The 17,870-nt window shown below is 40.1% G+C and overlaps 2 protein-coding genes across 2 annotated transcripts in view; both read right to left on the reverse strand.

Moving 5' to 3' along the window:
- Positions 1-15,654, reverse strand: part of LOC134504809 (NAD(P) transhydrogenase, mitochondrial-like) — a 62,308-nt gene extending 46,654 nt beyond the window's left edge. Inside the window, exons 1-4 of the mRNA XM_063314197.1 lie at positions 15,590-15,654; positions 12,213-12,402; positions 5,329-5,558; positions 4,231-4,448 (exon numbers count right to left, since the gene is read on the reverse strand). Of these exons, the coding sequence (XP_063170267.1) occupies positions 4,231-4,448; positions 5,329-5,558; positions 12,213-12,351 (587 nt within the window). The 5' untranslated portion in view covers positions 12,352-12,402; positions 15,590-15,654. The remainder of the gene's footprint in view (positions 1-4,230; positions 4,449-5,328; positions 5,559-12,212; positions 12,403-15,589) is intronic.
- The window catches only part of LOC134504781 (nicotinamide riboside kinase 2-like), a 256,317-nt gene that overhangs the window by 86,126 nt on the left and 152,321 nt on the right, over positions 1-17,870 (reverse strand). The gene's annotated exons all lie outside the window — the stretch shown is intronic.

Genomic DNA, 17,870 nt, shown 5'->3' on the forward strand with positions numbered 1-17,870 from the left:
TTTAGAATTCAAATCCCTTCATCTTGATCAGAACCAGTTTAGTCAAGAAAACCCTAAGCTGAAGCTAAGTCTTTTCTGGATTCAAAGGTTCTTTCAAGAGAAGTTGTATCTGTGTTAGATTCAGGTGTAATCTACCTCCAGCTGCAGTTATGGAGATATTATGCTCCCCTGCTGAATTTCCTAAACTGCTTTGCTTCTTATGCACTGGCATCTGATAACTTCTCACATCATTCAGAGCTGCTTGGGGGAGATGCACCATTAATATCCACTAAATGGGCCCTGAAAGAGAGGCAGAGCGGATACGAGAAATGGGCTTTCTTTTATTCTTCCCACTGAATGTTCATTACGCGTTCCCTACATCTGCATAGTTATTTTCATAGAAACTGGGTGTCTGTCAAATGCAGTAGTACAATATCTTTTCAATTTACATCATTTGCATAATGATATTGTTTGTGTCACCTCATTTACATAATGAAATCATTATTCAACTGCATAAATTGCCGAAGATATCGTACTATTAACTTTTAAATTTAATTGCCTTTTCTGGACCACTTTGGACACAACAGACTTGACAGTTATTTCAAGAGAATGACCAGATGGAAATTTAATGCATTGCATTTGAAGTCACTAAATGGGGGTCCATTAAATTGAGGTTCCATTCATATATATGGAACATGTAGCACATATAACAAACCCCAAACCCTCATCTATTCATCTTGGTTATTTTTTGAAGTGGTAACCAGAAGGTGAACTAAGTTCCAAGCTCCAGAGGCATTGCTATCTCCCATAAATAAATACATAATAAAGAGCCAGTTTGGTTCAGTGGTTAAGGTACTAGAATAGACACTCAGAGACCATGAGTTCTAGTCCTTCCTTAGGAATGAAGGCCAGCTGGGTGCCTTTGGGCCAGTCCATCTCTCTCAATCCAACCCACCTCACAAGGTGGTGATGATGGTGGTGAAAATAGGAGGCTATTGTGCATGATTATTATTTATTATTATGTACACTGCCTTGAGTTGTACAAAATAAAACGGGTATAAATCTAAAAATAAATAAATGCAGGATGCTAAAATAAATAAATGTAGGGCTTTCCTTTCTAGCCAAATCTGTATTTATTCATTTCTATTTTTAAAAAAACTTTTCTAAAAAGTCTGGTAGGAACTCTGTGGAGATGTCAGCAGATCCAGTGGTGCTGACTGGCACCCTGTTCCTCAATCCTGCTATAATCAGCCAGAAATGTAAGTTCCCTGTCCCTTGTTCTCCATTTCTCTTGCTTTCAAATGTTGGCAATCTAACATCCTGTGTCTCGGCTAGATATTTTTTGACTCATTGAGGCTGGGTTCCCATACTGTTCTCTTTTTGATGTTTTTCTAAATTATTATAGTGGGGCTGGAATTGTAGTTTGGGAGAATTTTATGATGTATGTTTTTATTCTGTGTAAGCTGCCATGAGTCTCTACGAGCGTGTGATATTTAATAAACAAACAAACAAACAAATAAAGGTATCCTGATTCAGCAACAATCAGCTGGAATCAAACAGCAGACTCCACTAGGACTCACAGATAACTGCTGAGTGAAAAACAAAGCATACATCCTGGCTTAATACAATGTGTGACTCCAGCCATAGTACTAAGCTGCAGTATAATTTAATTGTGCCTCAGCAGAAGATGTGAATTCAAGCATCGTGGTTTATAAGTCGCTGCTTGTGGCTTCTTGTGAGATCTACAATCAGCTCAAGCTCAAGTTGATTGAAAAAGACACGATTGAGCAAACTATAGATCAACATGACATGTGCATGAGTCCAATCATGCTCAGCCTGGTTTCCTCCAGATGTGTTTTGAATACATCTCCTTGAACTTCCAGGCAGCATCAGTCTGGAGAAGTCTGGTCTAAGGACCTTAGTTCTCTTTGAGACTTCTTGCTTCAAGCAGAATCCCATTAGTGCTGCGTTGCTTGTCTTTTTGCAAAACCTTTCATTGTCTACTAGCTGAGTTTTGCCTGCACGATGGAAAAGTAATACAGGTTGGTATGTGAACTTCATGCCAAACCTAAAAACGCATTCCACGGGGGAAACCAGAAGGCAGTCTTATTAACTCATGGCAGCCACTGAGTCTTATGGTTTCGTAAAAACTGATATATAGTGGCAAAAAGTGTAAGTGGACTGGTGCCCACACATAATACATCTGTTCATATTTAAGGTCACAGGACGGTCTATTGTTTTGATCTACTGTGGAATCTATTTAGCATTACTCAACACAGCTACAGTTAGTGGATTTGCAAGAGCTGTCTGGAATTCCTATTATTCCCTTCAGTAACCATAACTTGAATGTGAATCATAGGAGAATGAAATTTCAAAAGACAGTAAAACCCCTAGCCTTGTTCTGGCATTACCAAGAGTGGATGTCAGAGATGCTAGAAACAACCACCCATCTTTCAGCAGGTTTTGGATGATACCAAAGAAGATGAGATTCCGTTCCATCCAAAGACCACGATGCCTCTTCCAGAACAGTTGTGACAGAACTAGGCTGGAAACTAGTACATCCTGATACTACTCAGTTGTTTTGCATCTGCTGTGGATTTAAAAATAATGAAGTCAAATTGTGTAATGTTTGTTTTATAAAGGTGGTATTTAAGAACTGTGTGGTTATTGTTAGCATAACTTAGCTCAACCTTCTCCAACTGAATATCTTCCAGAAGTGCAGGAATTTCTGGGAGCTGTTGTCCAAGCATATCTGGAGAGAACCTATCTAAGGTTAACTTAGTCTTTCTTGGATTAAATAAAAGATAAATAAATAAATAAATAAATAGAAGATTGGCAATGGTGCACACACCAGAATCCCAACAGCAACCGCTCTCCCTCAAAATAACATTTAAAAATTTGGAGATCTCCTGAGATTTTGGTGTCCTTATAAATGTTCTCACAAGACTTCAGTGACCTCATGGGGCAGATGGGTATAGGACAGAAAACAATGCTTACCCCACAACAGATGGCCAGAGAGCCATATCCAGCTTTGAGAGCTTGGGCTTGAGCCAAAAGAGGGTTGGCCTTGGCAAAACTATTGTAAGCTACAAAAGAATAACAACCCCATGGTTTTCAGAAGTCATTTGGATGGAGTATATTCCGCTGGTTATTCAGTGTTACTCCTTTTTAATTCATCTTAAATTACTTTTTCTCTCCCTTGAGTAAGAACAGTATATAAGAAATAAGACTGTGAGCATTTCCCATGTTTTGGGATGACTCCAACATGGCAACCACCTTAGTTTCCACTACTGGGTTTATATATATTTTACCTCACTTGAGGTTTCCCACATCTCAGATGTCAGGAATTAGTTATTCCTAGTTCAAAGAAGGTGAAATTGTAAATACTGTATGAGGTTCGGGAGAAATGCAGCATCTGATAATTGAACAAGGATGACAAGGAAAAACTCCATTCCTGGGGAGTTCATGGAGGGACAGGAGATCAAAAAGTCAAGAGAGCTGCTGGGACCATGCAATTGAAGCCCCTCCCCTATTTACATCCATTTTGATGCATGTAAAAAGAGATGGAAAAATCCCTGCAGTTTTCTTGGCAAGATTTTGGAAGTGGTTTGCCACTGCCTCCTTCCTAGGGCTGAGAAAGAGCAACTGGCCCAAGGTTACCCAGCTGGTTTTGTGCCTAAGGAGGGCCTATAATTCACAGTCACCCAGTTTCTAGCCTGATGCCTTAACCACTACACCACCTGGCTCTCATACATAAATTAGTACTATATATACCAGATGAGTGGGCAAACTGAGGCTCAAGTGTTACATACAGCCTTACCCCTTTCTGTTGTACACTGACAAGTCACACTGTTTGAGTTGGGTGGCCCTATAAATCTATTAAACAAATAAATAATATCTCCCATCATTTTCTGCACCCTGCTTCCTGGAGTCTCATCAAATAAAAACTGCCAAAAGTCAGTAGTGAAGGCTTTCTGCTGTTTGGAAGCAGGAGACATAAAAAAAAAATCAAAACCCTGTAGCATAAGTCCTAAAATAATCTTTAAAACCCTGCAATGTTAAGCTTAATAAAATAAACTATCTTCCCCTAAACCTGAAAAATCCAGAGCCCCTGATGTATATGCCAAGGCTCTGCTCTCACTGCCCCAAAATATATTAAATGCCACTGAATAATTGTCCATCTCCAACCCAGTGAAACACAGGCATCGAAGGAATAGTCATTAGTACAGAGAGAATACTGTGGATTCTGACCCTGCAATATTGGCCATTGAGCTTAGGGCATCATATCCTTGAGCGATAGTGACCCGAGGAACTTGGTCCATTGCTAAGACGGTGGCTTTGCGCTGAGCAAGCTTGTCCAAGAGGTCTGGATTCTGCACTGGGTAGATGAAGCTGACAAGCATTGTGTTCTCCTTGAGCAAGGCTGCCTCATGGATTCCCAACGTTTCATTAAAAATTGGAGCTCTGACCTTTGAGAAAATAAATACCGTATTACACTGCTTTGTTAAAAGAAATAAAATTCCATGCACATAAGAACTATATGTCGAAGTGAGGACTAGGCTACAATTTTATCTTCTAAGACAGTGGGCCAGTTCATACTCCATAATGTGGCTCCATTGCAGACCATAAGCCATGATGTATGGCCTAAATTACTGTGCAAAACCCAACCAGTTATGATTTGTTGAACCATGAACCCAATCCCTGTTTCCTTTACACTTTGCATCCATTAAAAAATGATAATGATTGAGACAGCAGTCTGTAGAAATTTCATTTCCACTTCGGGTTTTTGGGATCAGATCTCTCACTTCTCTGAGACGTATGCCTCCTTACTAGCACTTTTTTCAACCTTTGTTCCATATTTCCACTATTATTATGCCAGCCACGTACTGAAAAATTATTTTGACTATCACGTTCTGCTATGACTTGCTTCATCATGGGTTATTGAATAAACCACAATTGGCTGAGTTTCTACGTTGCACCAAGCCATAGACCACTGTTCACAAATTGTCATGGCTGGGTAGACCTAAAATATTAATTCAAGACTACACCGGGGCTTGAAGAGAGACAGTACATGAACCCCTCTAACTCAAGGGTGGGAATGTTGTGAACTGTTCCATCCTGCAATCTGGAGTTTAATAAATGCAGAGCCTTACTCATCTCTAACGCTGTATTTTGTATTGCATTATTCTATTTTAGGCTTCATACTTTTTATATATATGTAAATAGGATATGTAACTTGCCCAGAGTCAGTTTTGAATTGAGAAGTGCAAAAGTCCTATCAGTCAATCAATCAATTCAGCAGTTAAATAAGCTTGCTACCAGACCTGGCATTTTCATTTGTATCCTTGCCTTTAGAACAATATTGGATCCAAACACGGTTTTCAGGTCCCCGATTTTGGCTCCTGCCTCTTCGTACTGGTCATCAGAGAATTTTGCTTCTTCACCTGCTCCATGCTCCACTCGCACATTAAAGCCTTGCTTCACTAAAGCTTGGACACCAGCAGGAGAGAGGGCTACTCTTTTTTCGTTTTTGTATACTTCCTTGGGAATGCCAACAACAAGGTCTTTGTAGCGGATTCCTATATAAAACGGACACACCAACCACAAGATTGACAGACAGAAAGGAAGGAAGCCAAAGTAAAAATGATCTAAAAGAGCTTCAGTACTTGCTGGGAATTTTGGAGCTGCTGGGCAGAAGCACAGGAAATAAATCAAAATAATAAACCAAAAATATCTGGAGGGCTTCAGTTTGGGGAAAGCTAGTTACAAATTCATTTACTCCTTTATGTATTTTATAAATGCATGTCAAATCATTGCAACCGCTGAACATTTCCAGTGCAGAAGAAAAGGCCTTTAGCAATAAAACCTTGTAATATGTGATAAGTATTTTCCAAAAAAGCAGAGGTAGAATCAGAGCAAAATCCCAATCAGGACCATAAATCCCATTCGATAATCTCTGTACGTATAAACACTAAAAATGCCTAGGATTTTTTTCCTTGCCTAAAACAAGGCAGCTCCAGTGAGCTTCCACAAGAAGGAAAATATTTTAAAGACAGAGGAAGCCACTACCAAACCATCTTTCTTAGACAGTTTCCTCAAAAGGTATCCCTCAGTTGAAACTGTCAGTTATTAGACAGGTAGTACAGGACAACAGAGGCTAAGAAATATCTGAGGGCCAAACCCAGTAAGGATTTAAAAGTTAAAATAGCATTTGAACTGAGCCTTAAATCAGGAATCTCAATGGTTCATTGAAGAACAGATACACTACCATATCCTTCCATTATATTCTAAGGAGAAAGTCTGTAAAATGGGTTGGGGTAATGGACCTCAAACTATGCTTTAGCATGACACATGAATTCAAACATTTTATTCCCATGCAAGGAAGAAGTTTTGGGTGCAGAAAAGAGGAAAACTTGACGGAAAGTGGGATGTGATTATAACATACATAAAAGTTTTGGGAATGAGAATCTGATTTTGAATTTACTCTTTGAGGTCCTCTTGCTTCTGCCAGCCTCGACATCAGATATGACCAAGAGGTGGCCCTCCAGAGGTTGCTGAGTTCCAGCTCCGATCAGCCACAGACAAACTCTCCCGTGGCCTTGATTTTGCTTCAAAGAACTCCTCAAAGGGAGCTCCCTTCGCTCATATCACATACCTTCACTGAACACCCTTCACAGGGTTACAGGTAAGGTGGTAGAGAAGTGTGTGTGTTTCGTTAGTGGCAGAAGAATTCCACCAGACGCAACATTCCACCATCAAAGTGCAGTTCCATACCCAACCCACATGGTCACACGAACACACAGGCTGATGCCAAAATAACAACAAATTAAAGTTTGGTTTACAAAAGACTTGACTGGGATATGGCATACACAAGCTTTCAGGCTGTTTACATTTTTTAAAAAAGGTGCAGAATCGGCCACAAGCAATGATGTGACAACCTCAAGTCCATTGACTCTTGGGACAGGAAAGGGAAAACAAAGAAACAAGACGGCAGTGTCAAGATGAGGTAGATTTGGTCCTTCTTCTTTTCCTTCTCGTTCCTGGCTTGAATTAACTGCAATTATTTGTAACAAGAGGAAAAAATAGTCATTATACAGACCTAAAGCCATGCCTTTAGAAAACTGATTATGTAAAATCAGGGTTATATATTACTTTTCAAGATGATTCACCCATCATATTAGGTCATGGTTACTTGAATAAGCCATAGTTGGCAGGCTTCATGCAACACCCTAAGCCATTATATGATTGGGTTTGATTTTGGCTTAATGTATTGAGGAATGCAGCTAGTTCAGCTCTCCAGTCAACCTAGATCATATTTTCTGTAGTGGCTGGATTTGCCCATTGTGCTAACTTACTACTTGTTTAATCATATCTCACTGAATAACCCACCATTGGTTCAGTATGCACAGCATATGAATAAAAAACAAGCAAGCTACCTTTTGACAACCCAGTTTGTGAATTCAACACAGACTGGCAAACTAGCCAAAATCAAAACTCCCCCGTGTACTCTATACTGATAGCAACCACAGCTAGCTGTTAAGACTCACTGCTCTTGTTTTCATTATGCATCTTCCCATAATCCTGAAGCCCCTCTGATTGCTTACACGGCCCAGTCTGAAAACACTCAGACTGGTAGTCCTTCACTGTGTTTTCCCTTGGAATGTGATGGATGTATAAGAAGCCAGAGATGCTGAAGACTGTGTAAGAAAGAACATTCACACCATCACACGCACTTCAATCACTTTATCACTAAATAAATGCAAGAATACCGTAATAATACACACCCTGATGAGAACTTCACCATGAATATTGTAGCCTTTGAAAGACATTTCAAATGCATTTTTTTCATCAAATTGGCATTTGCTGCATGTGGCTAATGCTTCTTTTAATTTAATTAATTTATTTAGTGAGATAATTAAGAAAGAAGGCAATAGCCAGAAGATTCATTCCAGCAGGTAGCAGATGGTTAGCCGAACTTAATCTGGATTCCTGCACGTAACAGCTGTTGGACTGAATGCCTTCAAAATACCGTTCCTGCTCTAGGATTCTATAAATCCAGCTATGGCAGATTTAATTTACAAAATGTCATTTTTCTTGTCTTTCTCTGCACCTTCCTGCTGAGTACTAATTACGGTAAATTGTAACTTTCCCCCTTTTCTGTACAATTACGAAGTCACTGTGACATTTGAGATAATCTCTTTTCCGTGTAAAAAGTGAGTTAGTTTATACATTACACTGTCCAGTATTTCTCAACTACAAATCCACCAGTGCCTATTTCAAAACTATGCTTTTTAGCAATTAAGCTCTGTTTTAAGTTGACTTTTGCTTTGCTTATTTTATCTCATTGGGCAATCATTTTCTGGAACATGCTAAAATAAATCTAAACTACTGTTCTTGCAAGGGTAAACAATATTTAATGTGCCATTGTTTCCTTATGGATAGTCTTACACAATGGTAACAAGTAAAAGGGGAAAGTAAAAGGGAACTGAAATCTAGACAGTAGGCTAAGATTCAAACTACAAGCTCAGACGCATACTTTTCTGCAGATTTTTTTTTCTTTTTTAATGGAAAGCAGCTTCTTTGGTTGCAATCACATGGAGGTAGAATGGTTGGGGACTGGATACTTAATCCATTCCTGTCCTCCTGTCTGTCTACTCAATTCTCCTTTCCCTAAACTTCATTCCCACCCATGGGGAGAATGATGCCATGTAAAATTCTCTTCTCTTTTCTCTGTTTGGAGAAAAGCATATAGGACATGCAATTTTGAACAGAAGAGCCTCTGAAAAAGGAAGGATGAAGCAGCTTTTAACCGACCCATCACTTTTCCATTTCTCAACTACAGCTTTCCCATGGCTGCTTTTCATTTAAAAAAAAGAGAGAAAAGAATACTAAAAGGAGAGTTGCATGTCATTTGACTCTAAACTTGGTGTGGGCCTGCATCCGTATTCCAGAGATTACCACAGTGTGGTCAAAAAAGGGTATATTTGCCTTTTGTAGATAATGGTAATGATATGATAATGATACCAACCAAGTTGGTTGGTTTTACTAGTAGATTTTATTCTGGTGCATGAATTGCTTATATTACACAAAAGGCAAGCCCAAATCACTCCAGTTCTGCACTTTAAGCATTGCTGTTGTTTAGAATTGTTCATGCAACATCAGGCTTTTGGTTTCATTCAATCATTTGGTGCTCAGGTGTTGTGGGGCTACAGGAGTTGGTTACATTAGTTTGTGATGCCTTTGGAAATTGAAAGATTATGCTGGGATTTATTTCGGGTGGGGTACATATGCCTGCTTTATGTTGCAGCTGTCCATCTGTGGAAAGCTCAAAATGAGCCAAAAGTGGTTCCAAAGGTACTTCAGAAGACAAGCCCAGTGTTAGAATCAAGAAGCAAATCAGAAGATAAGCCGAAAGACCAAACCACAAGATCTAGAAATGCCAGGGTGGAGGCAACCTGTATAGGTTAAAAAACAATTAACAAGAAGCCCACCTTTCCTGCTGAAAATGATCCAACTAGCAGTCTGGTAAATATAATAAGGACATTAAGTGTCTTAGACCAGCCTTCCCCGTGCTAGTGTAATGCTATGTGGGAAAGACCTTGGGAGAGTGGGCCAAGAGACGCTGCCAAGGGAACAGTCAGGTAAGAGGCAGCATAGCCCACAGCTGGATGGTGTGTGGGGCAAGAGGCTCAGGAGGGACCCTCCCTAGTTTCTCGGGCTGTAAAGGAGATGGGGGGAGAACTGTACTTTCAGACTTGCAAGATTCTGTTAGTGTAGCTTTACAATGGCGCTGCGGGTTAAACCGCTGAGCTGCCGATCGGAAGGTCGGCAGTTCGAAACCGCGCGGCGGGGTGAGCTCCCGTCGCTCGTCCCAGCTCCTGCTCACCTAGCAGTTCGAAAACATGCCAATGTGAGTAAATCAATAGGTACCGCTTCGGCGGGAAGGTAACGGCGTTCCGTGTCGTCATGCCGGCCACATGACCCGGAAGTGTCTATGACAACGCCGGCTCCATGGCTTAGAAACGGAGATGAGCACCACCCCCTAGAGTCGGATTCGACTGGACTTTACGTCAAGGGAAACCTTTACCTTTACCTTACAATAAAGTAGAATTAGCTCTGTTTGTGTCTCCTGCCTGCTCTACCTAGTAAGACTGACAGCTACTGTATTATCTTGCTCACAATTTAGGACAATTCCCACAACTCCTAAAAGGTGGGGTTTTTTGGAGCCATGGCTGTTCCTAATAATGCTTAAATATGTTATATTTAAAATTCCAATACAAGCTTCTTTTTATTCTTCCCGCTATATTACTGCCTCCTCTTTAGAGGGCCCACCAGCTGATAGTGACATGCAGCACTATAGCAACTTACAATCCCACAAATGCACCGTTATTCTGGACATTTTGAAATTTAACATGGCACTCTCCAATGCATTAGCTCCACAGAGTGGTGTGTCTGGTCACCACTATTTGAACCTCACAGTGACCCCATGAAGGCAGTGAAGCTATCTTTCAATGACTTCTAGGACAGAGTGAGACTTTGGACCATGTAGGGCTGCCCCATCTATAGATCAACATCTTAAGAATTGCACCATTTACTCCTAGACACAAACACACACAGGTTCTCCAGCCTAAAAGCAAGAAAATTTAGCTCAGGCCTAAAGGACACCCTGGTGATCCCCTACAATGATGAAAAAAAATCTCTGAAATATTACCATAATTTTATTATTTTTTGTTTCATTTTTCCTAACAGTGAACATAACTCTTTTGTGCACCATATGTAATTTGAAAAATTGGCAGGCATACTGTTGGGGCTAACCTTAGAAGATAATACCTACTAACATTTGACAAAAGATACATAAACTGGCTATTAAAAAGAAAAAGAACAGTGTGGCAGGGTGTGTGTGTGTTCCTTGCAACAGGTTACAGATGGAGTTTTTTTTTTTAGAAAAGTCCTTGCTGCACTGTGATATGTCCAGCCTATCTACTGGCAGATTGCTGGGCTATTCTGGATGAATGGGGAACATATTAGGAACAATAACAATACAGAATAATGCTATTGACCTATGCCCTGCTTGTTACATCTCATGTAACCACCAAAAATAATGGATACAGATTTATAGGCACAAATGTAGAAATATTTTACCTAAAACTCAATATGGGACTCATTTATACAAAATACAGTAGGAGATAGACAGACAGACAGTCATACATAGACATAGATATAGACATAGACAGACAGACATACAAAATACAGCAGGATATATATATATATATATATATATATACACACACACACACACACACAATAGACATATAAATGTATTAGAAATATACATGGATTTGAGTAATATTTACATTAGATAAATATATATAGATTTGTAACTATAACACAATATACTATGACAAGTTTCTTATTGTTATATTTCTTTACTTTTTTGTAATAGCACTTTTTAATGTTTTTTTCTTGATAGTGTATGTATCTCAATATTATTATTTTCATATTTTGTTTTTTCTTTTTCTTTATTCTGTTATTAATTTAAAAGCAATTAAAAAGTAATATAAAAAAAAACTTTGGAGGATTTTGGTCACCTTGAGGTCTCTTCATTGGCTTGCCTTAGTCCTCTATCAGCAATCTTAGATGATGATACATTTTATAATATCCCTATGGAAAAACAGACCTGCCAGGGGAGGGAGACTGAGATCCTTCTCCTGTATTATTTACTCATTTTACTGAGATATTTGTACCACTCATTCCCATCACTCCCTTTCTGACTAACAGACCAGGTAGATCTGTCATATCTTATCCTTCCTTCTTATTGGGAGATATAGATGCATGTTCCTCTTAACATGGCCAGATTTTGTGATGCAGCATATCAAGTCCAACAAAAGACTTCTCAGCACTCAGGTTACTTGACAAATTATTCTGACCCTCTGCATCAACCAACACATTTTTGTGCCAGGGTTTTGTTTGCTGTGTTACCTTCTTATTTTGGACTGGTCAAGGACCATGGTATGATTTGAACAACTAACCAGCTTCCACTTGGACATACCCAACAAACGGAAGTTCACAACACAGTCAGGTAAATGATTCCATTGTCTCACTGCTGTTACCATGAGAAGTCTTTCCTAGCATCAAAATGATCTAGATGGAAGCCTGGATGGGAAAAAATGGGTCGTTGCTTTTCACAAACTGACCTCAAAAAGTATTTTCCATCAATCAATCATTAATTCTACCTTTTGCTGTCTGGTCACGCCACAAAGCAGGGAACGTTTTAAAAGAACACTGTCCAGTCGATGGCTGAAATGTCCTGACATTGAGCGAGAGGAAGAAGGGCAACAAACAGTTGCTTCGATTTCGGACAAAGCTAGCCATCTCCCAAGGTCCAGCAAGAAGCACTCCGACCTTGAAGTTGGTCCAGATGTCCTGTAAGCAGAAAAGTTTTATTAGGATAGAGTTCAGAGAGGGTAAACTGGAAACCACCAGGGTCATGTTACCAAACTTCTGCATTTATTTTAACAAAAGGTGTTAAACCTGTGTTATGTTTAACACAAATACTGCACACTGATTTTCTAACACTTCAGCATTGCCCTTTGGTTGATATCTCCATGTCATTGATATGCCCCCCGCAAACTAAAAATACAGCTTTCAGTGTGCCTTCCCCTACCACAAAAGTTGCCTGCCTCTAGGCTAATCCATTATGGGTTTTGTTTTCATTTTACAATGTTGTGGGAACCAAGCAGTTGTGGTTTGTAAACTATGATTTGTGGCTAAGCATGTTGCTTAAATCCAGGCATTTGTATGGCCTCCAAGGCAGTGTTTCAAATTTCCTTCAAAAAGGTATCAGGAAATAGCCTTGAGCAATTTTTCCAGAAAAGTGGTTAGTGTAGGCAAGAAGCTGATGATTTTTATGGACTCTGTGAAGCTTTAGACACAATATAAATACACACACACATATATACATATGTAAAATTTCAAGCAAATTGAACTTTGTGGCTTGTAGTTAAATGGGCCTGGGATTTTTAATTTGAAAAGTTCAGCATAGTTATTTAATTTTCATCAGGCTATCAAGATGTGGAAAGTCTTACCACATAAAACTATAGCATCCAAAAGGAATTATCTGTTCGTTCCAAACAAAACTGTTGTGCTTCTGTCTCCCCCATCCCACATGCTTAGATAAATGTCTGAACTCTCAAGTTGATGCATGAATAAAATGAAGTAATGAATCATGGAGTTTCCACGAACAGACATTATCCCGAGCAGAAGTTCAGACAAAGCTGGCAAAAGATCCCAGCTTAAAAAAAAATTCCCACATGGTAATATGCTTATGTCACAGGAGCACACTATTTCTTCCCCACAGTATATTGCCACATGTCCATCAAATAACACATTGCTGCATCTACAAAGGCCCTTTTCAGCTGGAAATGAAGCAAGAGTCTCCATGTGACTTCTCCACGTGTCTTAGCTCTGTCAAGAAGAAAGACAAATGCCCTGATTCTAGAAGCAGGTGTAATTTGGAGATGTCATCCAACTCTGAAGAACAGTCAAGCTGGGCAAATTGCCACATCTAACAAACCAACCATCATGCTAGCCTACATAAATTTTAGAGGAATTTGCTTCATTTCAGGTCAAAATGGAAATAAGTTGTTGCAATGCCCAAGTGAAGCAATGTGCCTCTAGTCACTTATCTGAAAGCCAGATTAATGTATCAATGGCAGGACTCATTAACTGATCCCATTGGTGGATAAAGGTTGGGTGATGGAATACATTTGCTTTGGCTTAATCAATTAATTAGGATGAATTAATTGGGTTGGCTAAAAAACTTGCAGCAACCTCCATCAGCATGGCCAATAGCAAGGGGTAGTTTAGAAAGGCATTCGACAACTGGAATCACAGGTTCCCCACTCCATTTTCTCAAAAGTGCCTGGACAAGTCCTTCACAGGAGTCTTTAACAGGCCAGTTTAAGACATACAGGAAAGCCTCTTCATCACATACGTCTCAAACTTCCAGGACAGAATAATGACTGGGGCTCAGGAGGAAGAGTGGGAAGGTTATTATTGCTGCCTCTTCAACATCTGCTGCCAGAAATGGTTGCCTCTGTTTGCCCAGTGGTAGGGCTGATGCTGCTGGATGGAATGGAATGTCTGTGGATGGAGAGTGAAGTTAGCCAATCCTGATTTAAGGCCACTCAATGGATTGCTGGCCATGAGATGCAGAGTGCTTAAAACATATTTACCCGTTGTTTTCTGAGATCCAGTACATTGTGGAAAGCAGCTGGTCCCATTCAGAGGGCCTCAAATGCCTTGGGACTTCCAAAATTCTTAAAAACCCCTTTAGTCCAATCTTCATTTGAATGGTCTAGTTTTAACAGAGGGTTTATCTGCTTCTGCTAGCACACTGTTCTTTCATTCCTTTAATGATTCGTTAAACAGTACTGAATACTGTTTTATGATTTGATTACTTATTTCTAGCCTGAAGTATGTTGCAATTCACTTTGTTTTTTATTTAAAAAAAAACTTAAGTCCATTATTCTGTGTATTCTGAGTCCAGATAGTTTATAAACAAGTGCCTGAAGAATCAGGCAGCACACAAAATTTGGCAAAATACTTTGCATTTCACAGAGATTTAAAAGAGACACAGAAATGTAAAATAGACACACATGCCTTTTAAGTCCCCCCCATATACAAAATAACAGTGTCAAAAAGCCTTAAAAAATTGGTTGAATCTTGCAGCCTGAGTAAAGTAGGTAAATTAAAATCCTTGGTGGTTTAATGAAATGTAAGTCAGACTCACTAAAGCATATATAGCAATTTTCTCTAACCTGGTACCCTCTAGATGTGTTAGAGCTGAACTCCATGCTGGCTAGGAATTACAAGGCTGGAAATCCAGTTCATCTAGAAAACACCACTTTTGAAAAAAAAAAAGTAGCCTCAGTTTGCTTTGGCCAATAATGGGGAGGGGCAAAGAACCAAAAAAGAGTATTTCTTTCTTCCTTTGTACATTTACACAGATGTCCTCTGGATATCCTACTTTGCCCCCCTTCTGGATTTTGAAACTTAAGAAAACATTGCACACGTCAAATTCAAGCAAGATTTTGCAGAGGACTAGCAACTTGGCTTTGTTTGTTAAATAAAGATGAAATCCTCAGAAGATTCCTGAATTCTGTATCTCCTTGTGCCAAGTTTGTATGAAATTAATGCAGAATGCCCACATAAAGTCATCTGGACTATGAGATGATCCAACTCTGGGGCATACCAGGCCAAACAGGATATTTTCAGGGGGGGAGCCCTGGACAAATCCTTGGAGTAGATCCCAGACCCCAATTAAACTCAACTGGTTGAGTCTCAACTACTTTGAGGAGAGAAGAATCTATCTTTTCCTGTTTCCCCTTGAAGAGTTTTTTAAGCTCATCCTTAGCTTTCTACAGAGGTGCTGTTCTGAACACTGAATTATTATTATGGCCTTCATTTTCCACAGCTGTCAGCTGGAACAATGCAAAATCAAAGAACAATGCAAAATCAACTCCTGGGGAAGATGTTGAAGGAGCAGCACGTCACTTGACACTTCTGGCAAGGAGCAGCAGTGTTAGAGAACTATTAAGCGGAGACTAACCTGAGATCAGAGTCCTTAAGAGTTTTCTCCGTCTTCCATGGAGGACACAAGGGCAGCCTGGGAGGCTGCTGCCTGTTAAGTGACCTTTGCATTTGCAGCTCACTGCCAGAAGGAAAGAGGGCGGTTTGGGTGGTCTATAAATAGGTGCCATGTGATCCCAAAGGCACTTGGCACTGCCAGCGTGGAGACTTTCACAGTAATACATAGCAGGACAGCCTAGAACACCGTCCCCCACCCTGACAATTCCTAGTCTTCTTGTTGTGTCTGCAGAAGGGGAAAACCTAGGCCAGATGACCTGACAGACTGGGCCTCCCATCACACCCTTCACCGATCCTATAAAGGGACCAGGGCCACAGTGACTTAAGACCATTCGGAAGTTGGGACGTTCTGGTCACCCCAACTGCCAACACTGACAATTTAATAATCAACAGACTTTATGCCTTGCAGCTGCTCGCTGTCATAGAACAGAAGGAATACACCCAAAGCATGAGTGAGGATGGCCCACGTGTTGTTTATTTGTTTAGTCGCTTCTGACGCTTCGTGACTTCATGGACCAGCCCACGCCAGAGCTTCCTCTCAGTCGTCAACACCCCTAGCTCCCCCAGGGACGAGTCTGTCACCTCTAGAATATCATCCATCCACCTTGCCCTTGGTCGGCCCCTCTTCCTTTTGCCCTCCACTCTCCCTAGCATCAGCATCTTCTCCAGGGTTAGGGTCCACATTTGCTGCTATTAAGCTGACTCGCCCAGCCAAATAGTAGGATTGTCCTGACAAAGAACTCTAGCAGTAACCAGAGAAATAAAAGCCTTCCTTATCTCTTTTTCAGATTATATACTTTTGACCTCAGAATTAGACTGGAAGCTGGAGGGAAAAAAAATACAAGTAAGCTGTATGGAAGCTGGAGAAAAAATTACTATTAAGCTCTATAGATCGATGGGAATTGTCACGAATTCTAAAGCTGCAATCTTAGGGCCTCAGAACAGCATCCAGGTGATAGAAAAGGCTGATCCTCAGGTCATGCTTGCCAGAACAGAGATGTGTTACTAATCATTTCTGATTCAAGAAAACTGAAATGATGACCTCCTGGATAGAAAATAAACAACCAGATTTGTATTATCTCTTAACATGGACAGCTCAAGGGCTTGCTTGCAGATTTTGCCAAGGACAAATGAACAATCCACTTAGTGCAACCACATCCTGCATAGCAAGCTCTTGAACCTCTTGGCACAATTATATTTTATGTGGTTCATGTGCAGAATTTTATAAGACAATTAACTTTCTGTCATCTAAAATAACGCCAGGCTGAGTCTACTATTGCTTGTGCGTTAAAAAATATTGGTAGCTCACAAGATTCCTACTTACCAGGATTCCTGTGCAGATCAGATACTTTTTTTAAAAAAAAATGCATTTATTAACTGCATTAGCACTTTAACAAAAAAATCTCAAAGTAGGGTATACCCAATTTCTTCAATCTGGTGTCCTCCAGTGTAATAATACATGGGGATGACCTTGAGAGATGAGGGGAAGAGATGCTGCCCAGGGAAGGATCAGATAAAAGGGGGAGGATAGTTGCATAACGGGCAGAGAAAAAAAACTTAGAAAGGATCTGCCCTAATTGATCAGGCTGTAAAAAGAGATGGTGGGAGATTGTACTTTCAGACTTTATATTTATTTATTTATATTTCAAATTTAGTCACCACCCATCTCACTCACAGAACGACTCTGGGCAGTTTACAATAAAAACAAGAATAAATACTAGTTAAAAATACCATAAAACCATTCTTAAATAAATAATATAGTCCAGGGCATAGATGTTGAAAAGTTCTTAATTTCCAGGAGCCTCTTCAGGGTGCTAACCATCCCCAGGATTAGTTACCCTTCTTCATACTCCATGCAAGATGGCAGAGCCAGGTCTTCACCCCTTGCAAGATTCTGTTAATGCAGTCTTACAATAAAGTAAAATTAGCTGATCCTGTCATGTTCCCTGTTTGGTCTACTTGGGAGGCTGATATCAATCTTCCAAGTCTGAAAGTACAAATCTCCTGCCATCTCTTTTTACTACCTGATACGTTAGGGCAGATCCTTTCTAAGTTTCTTTCTGTGCCCGTCATGCAGTTGCAGGCTCCTCCCCCTTTTATCTGATCATTCCCTAGGCAGCATCTTTTCCCCTCGTCTCTCAGGGTCATTCCCACGTACCATTACATCCTGATGCATCAGACATGAATTGTCGTAATTACTCAGCCACTATTGGACATTAGACTATTAGGCTGGGAGAACAGAG

This window comes from Candoia aspera, chromosome 13 (assembly GCF_035149785.1).
Source record: "Candoia aspera isolate rCanAsp1 chromosome 13, rCanAsp1.hap2, whole genome shotgun sequence".
NCBI lineage: Eukaryota > Metazoa > Chordata > Lepidosauria > Squamata > Boidae > Candoia > Candoia aspera.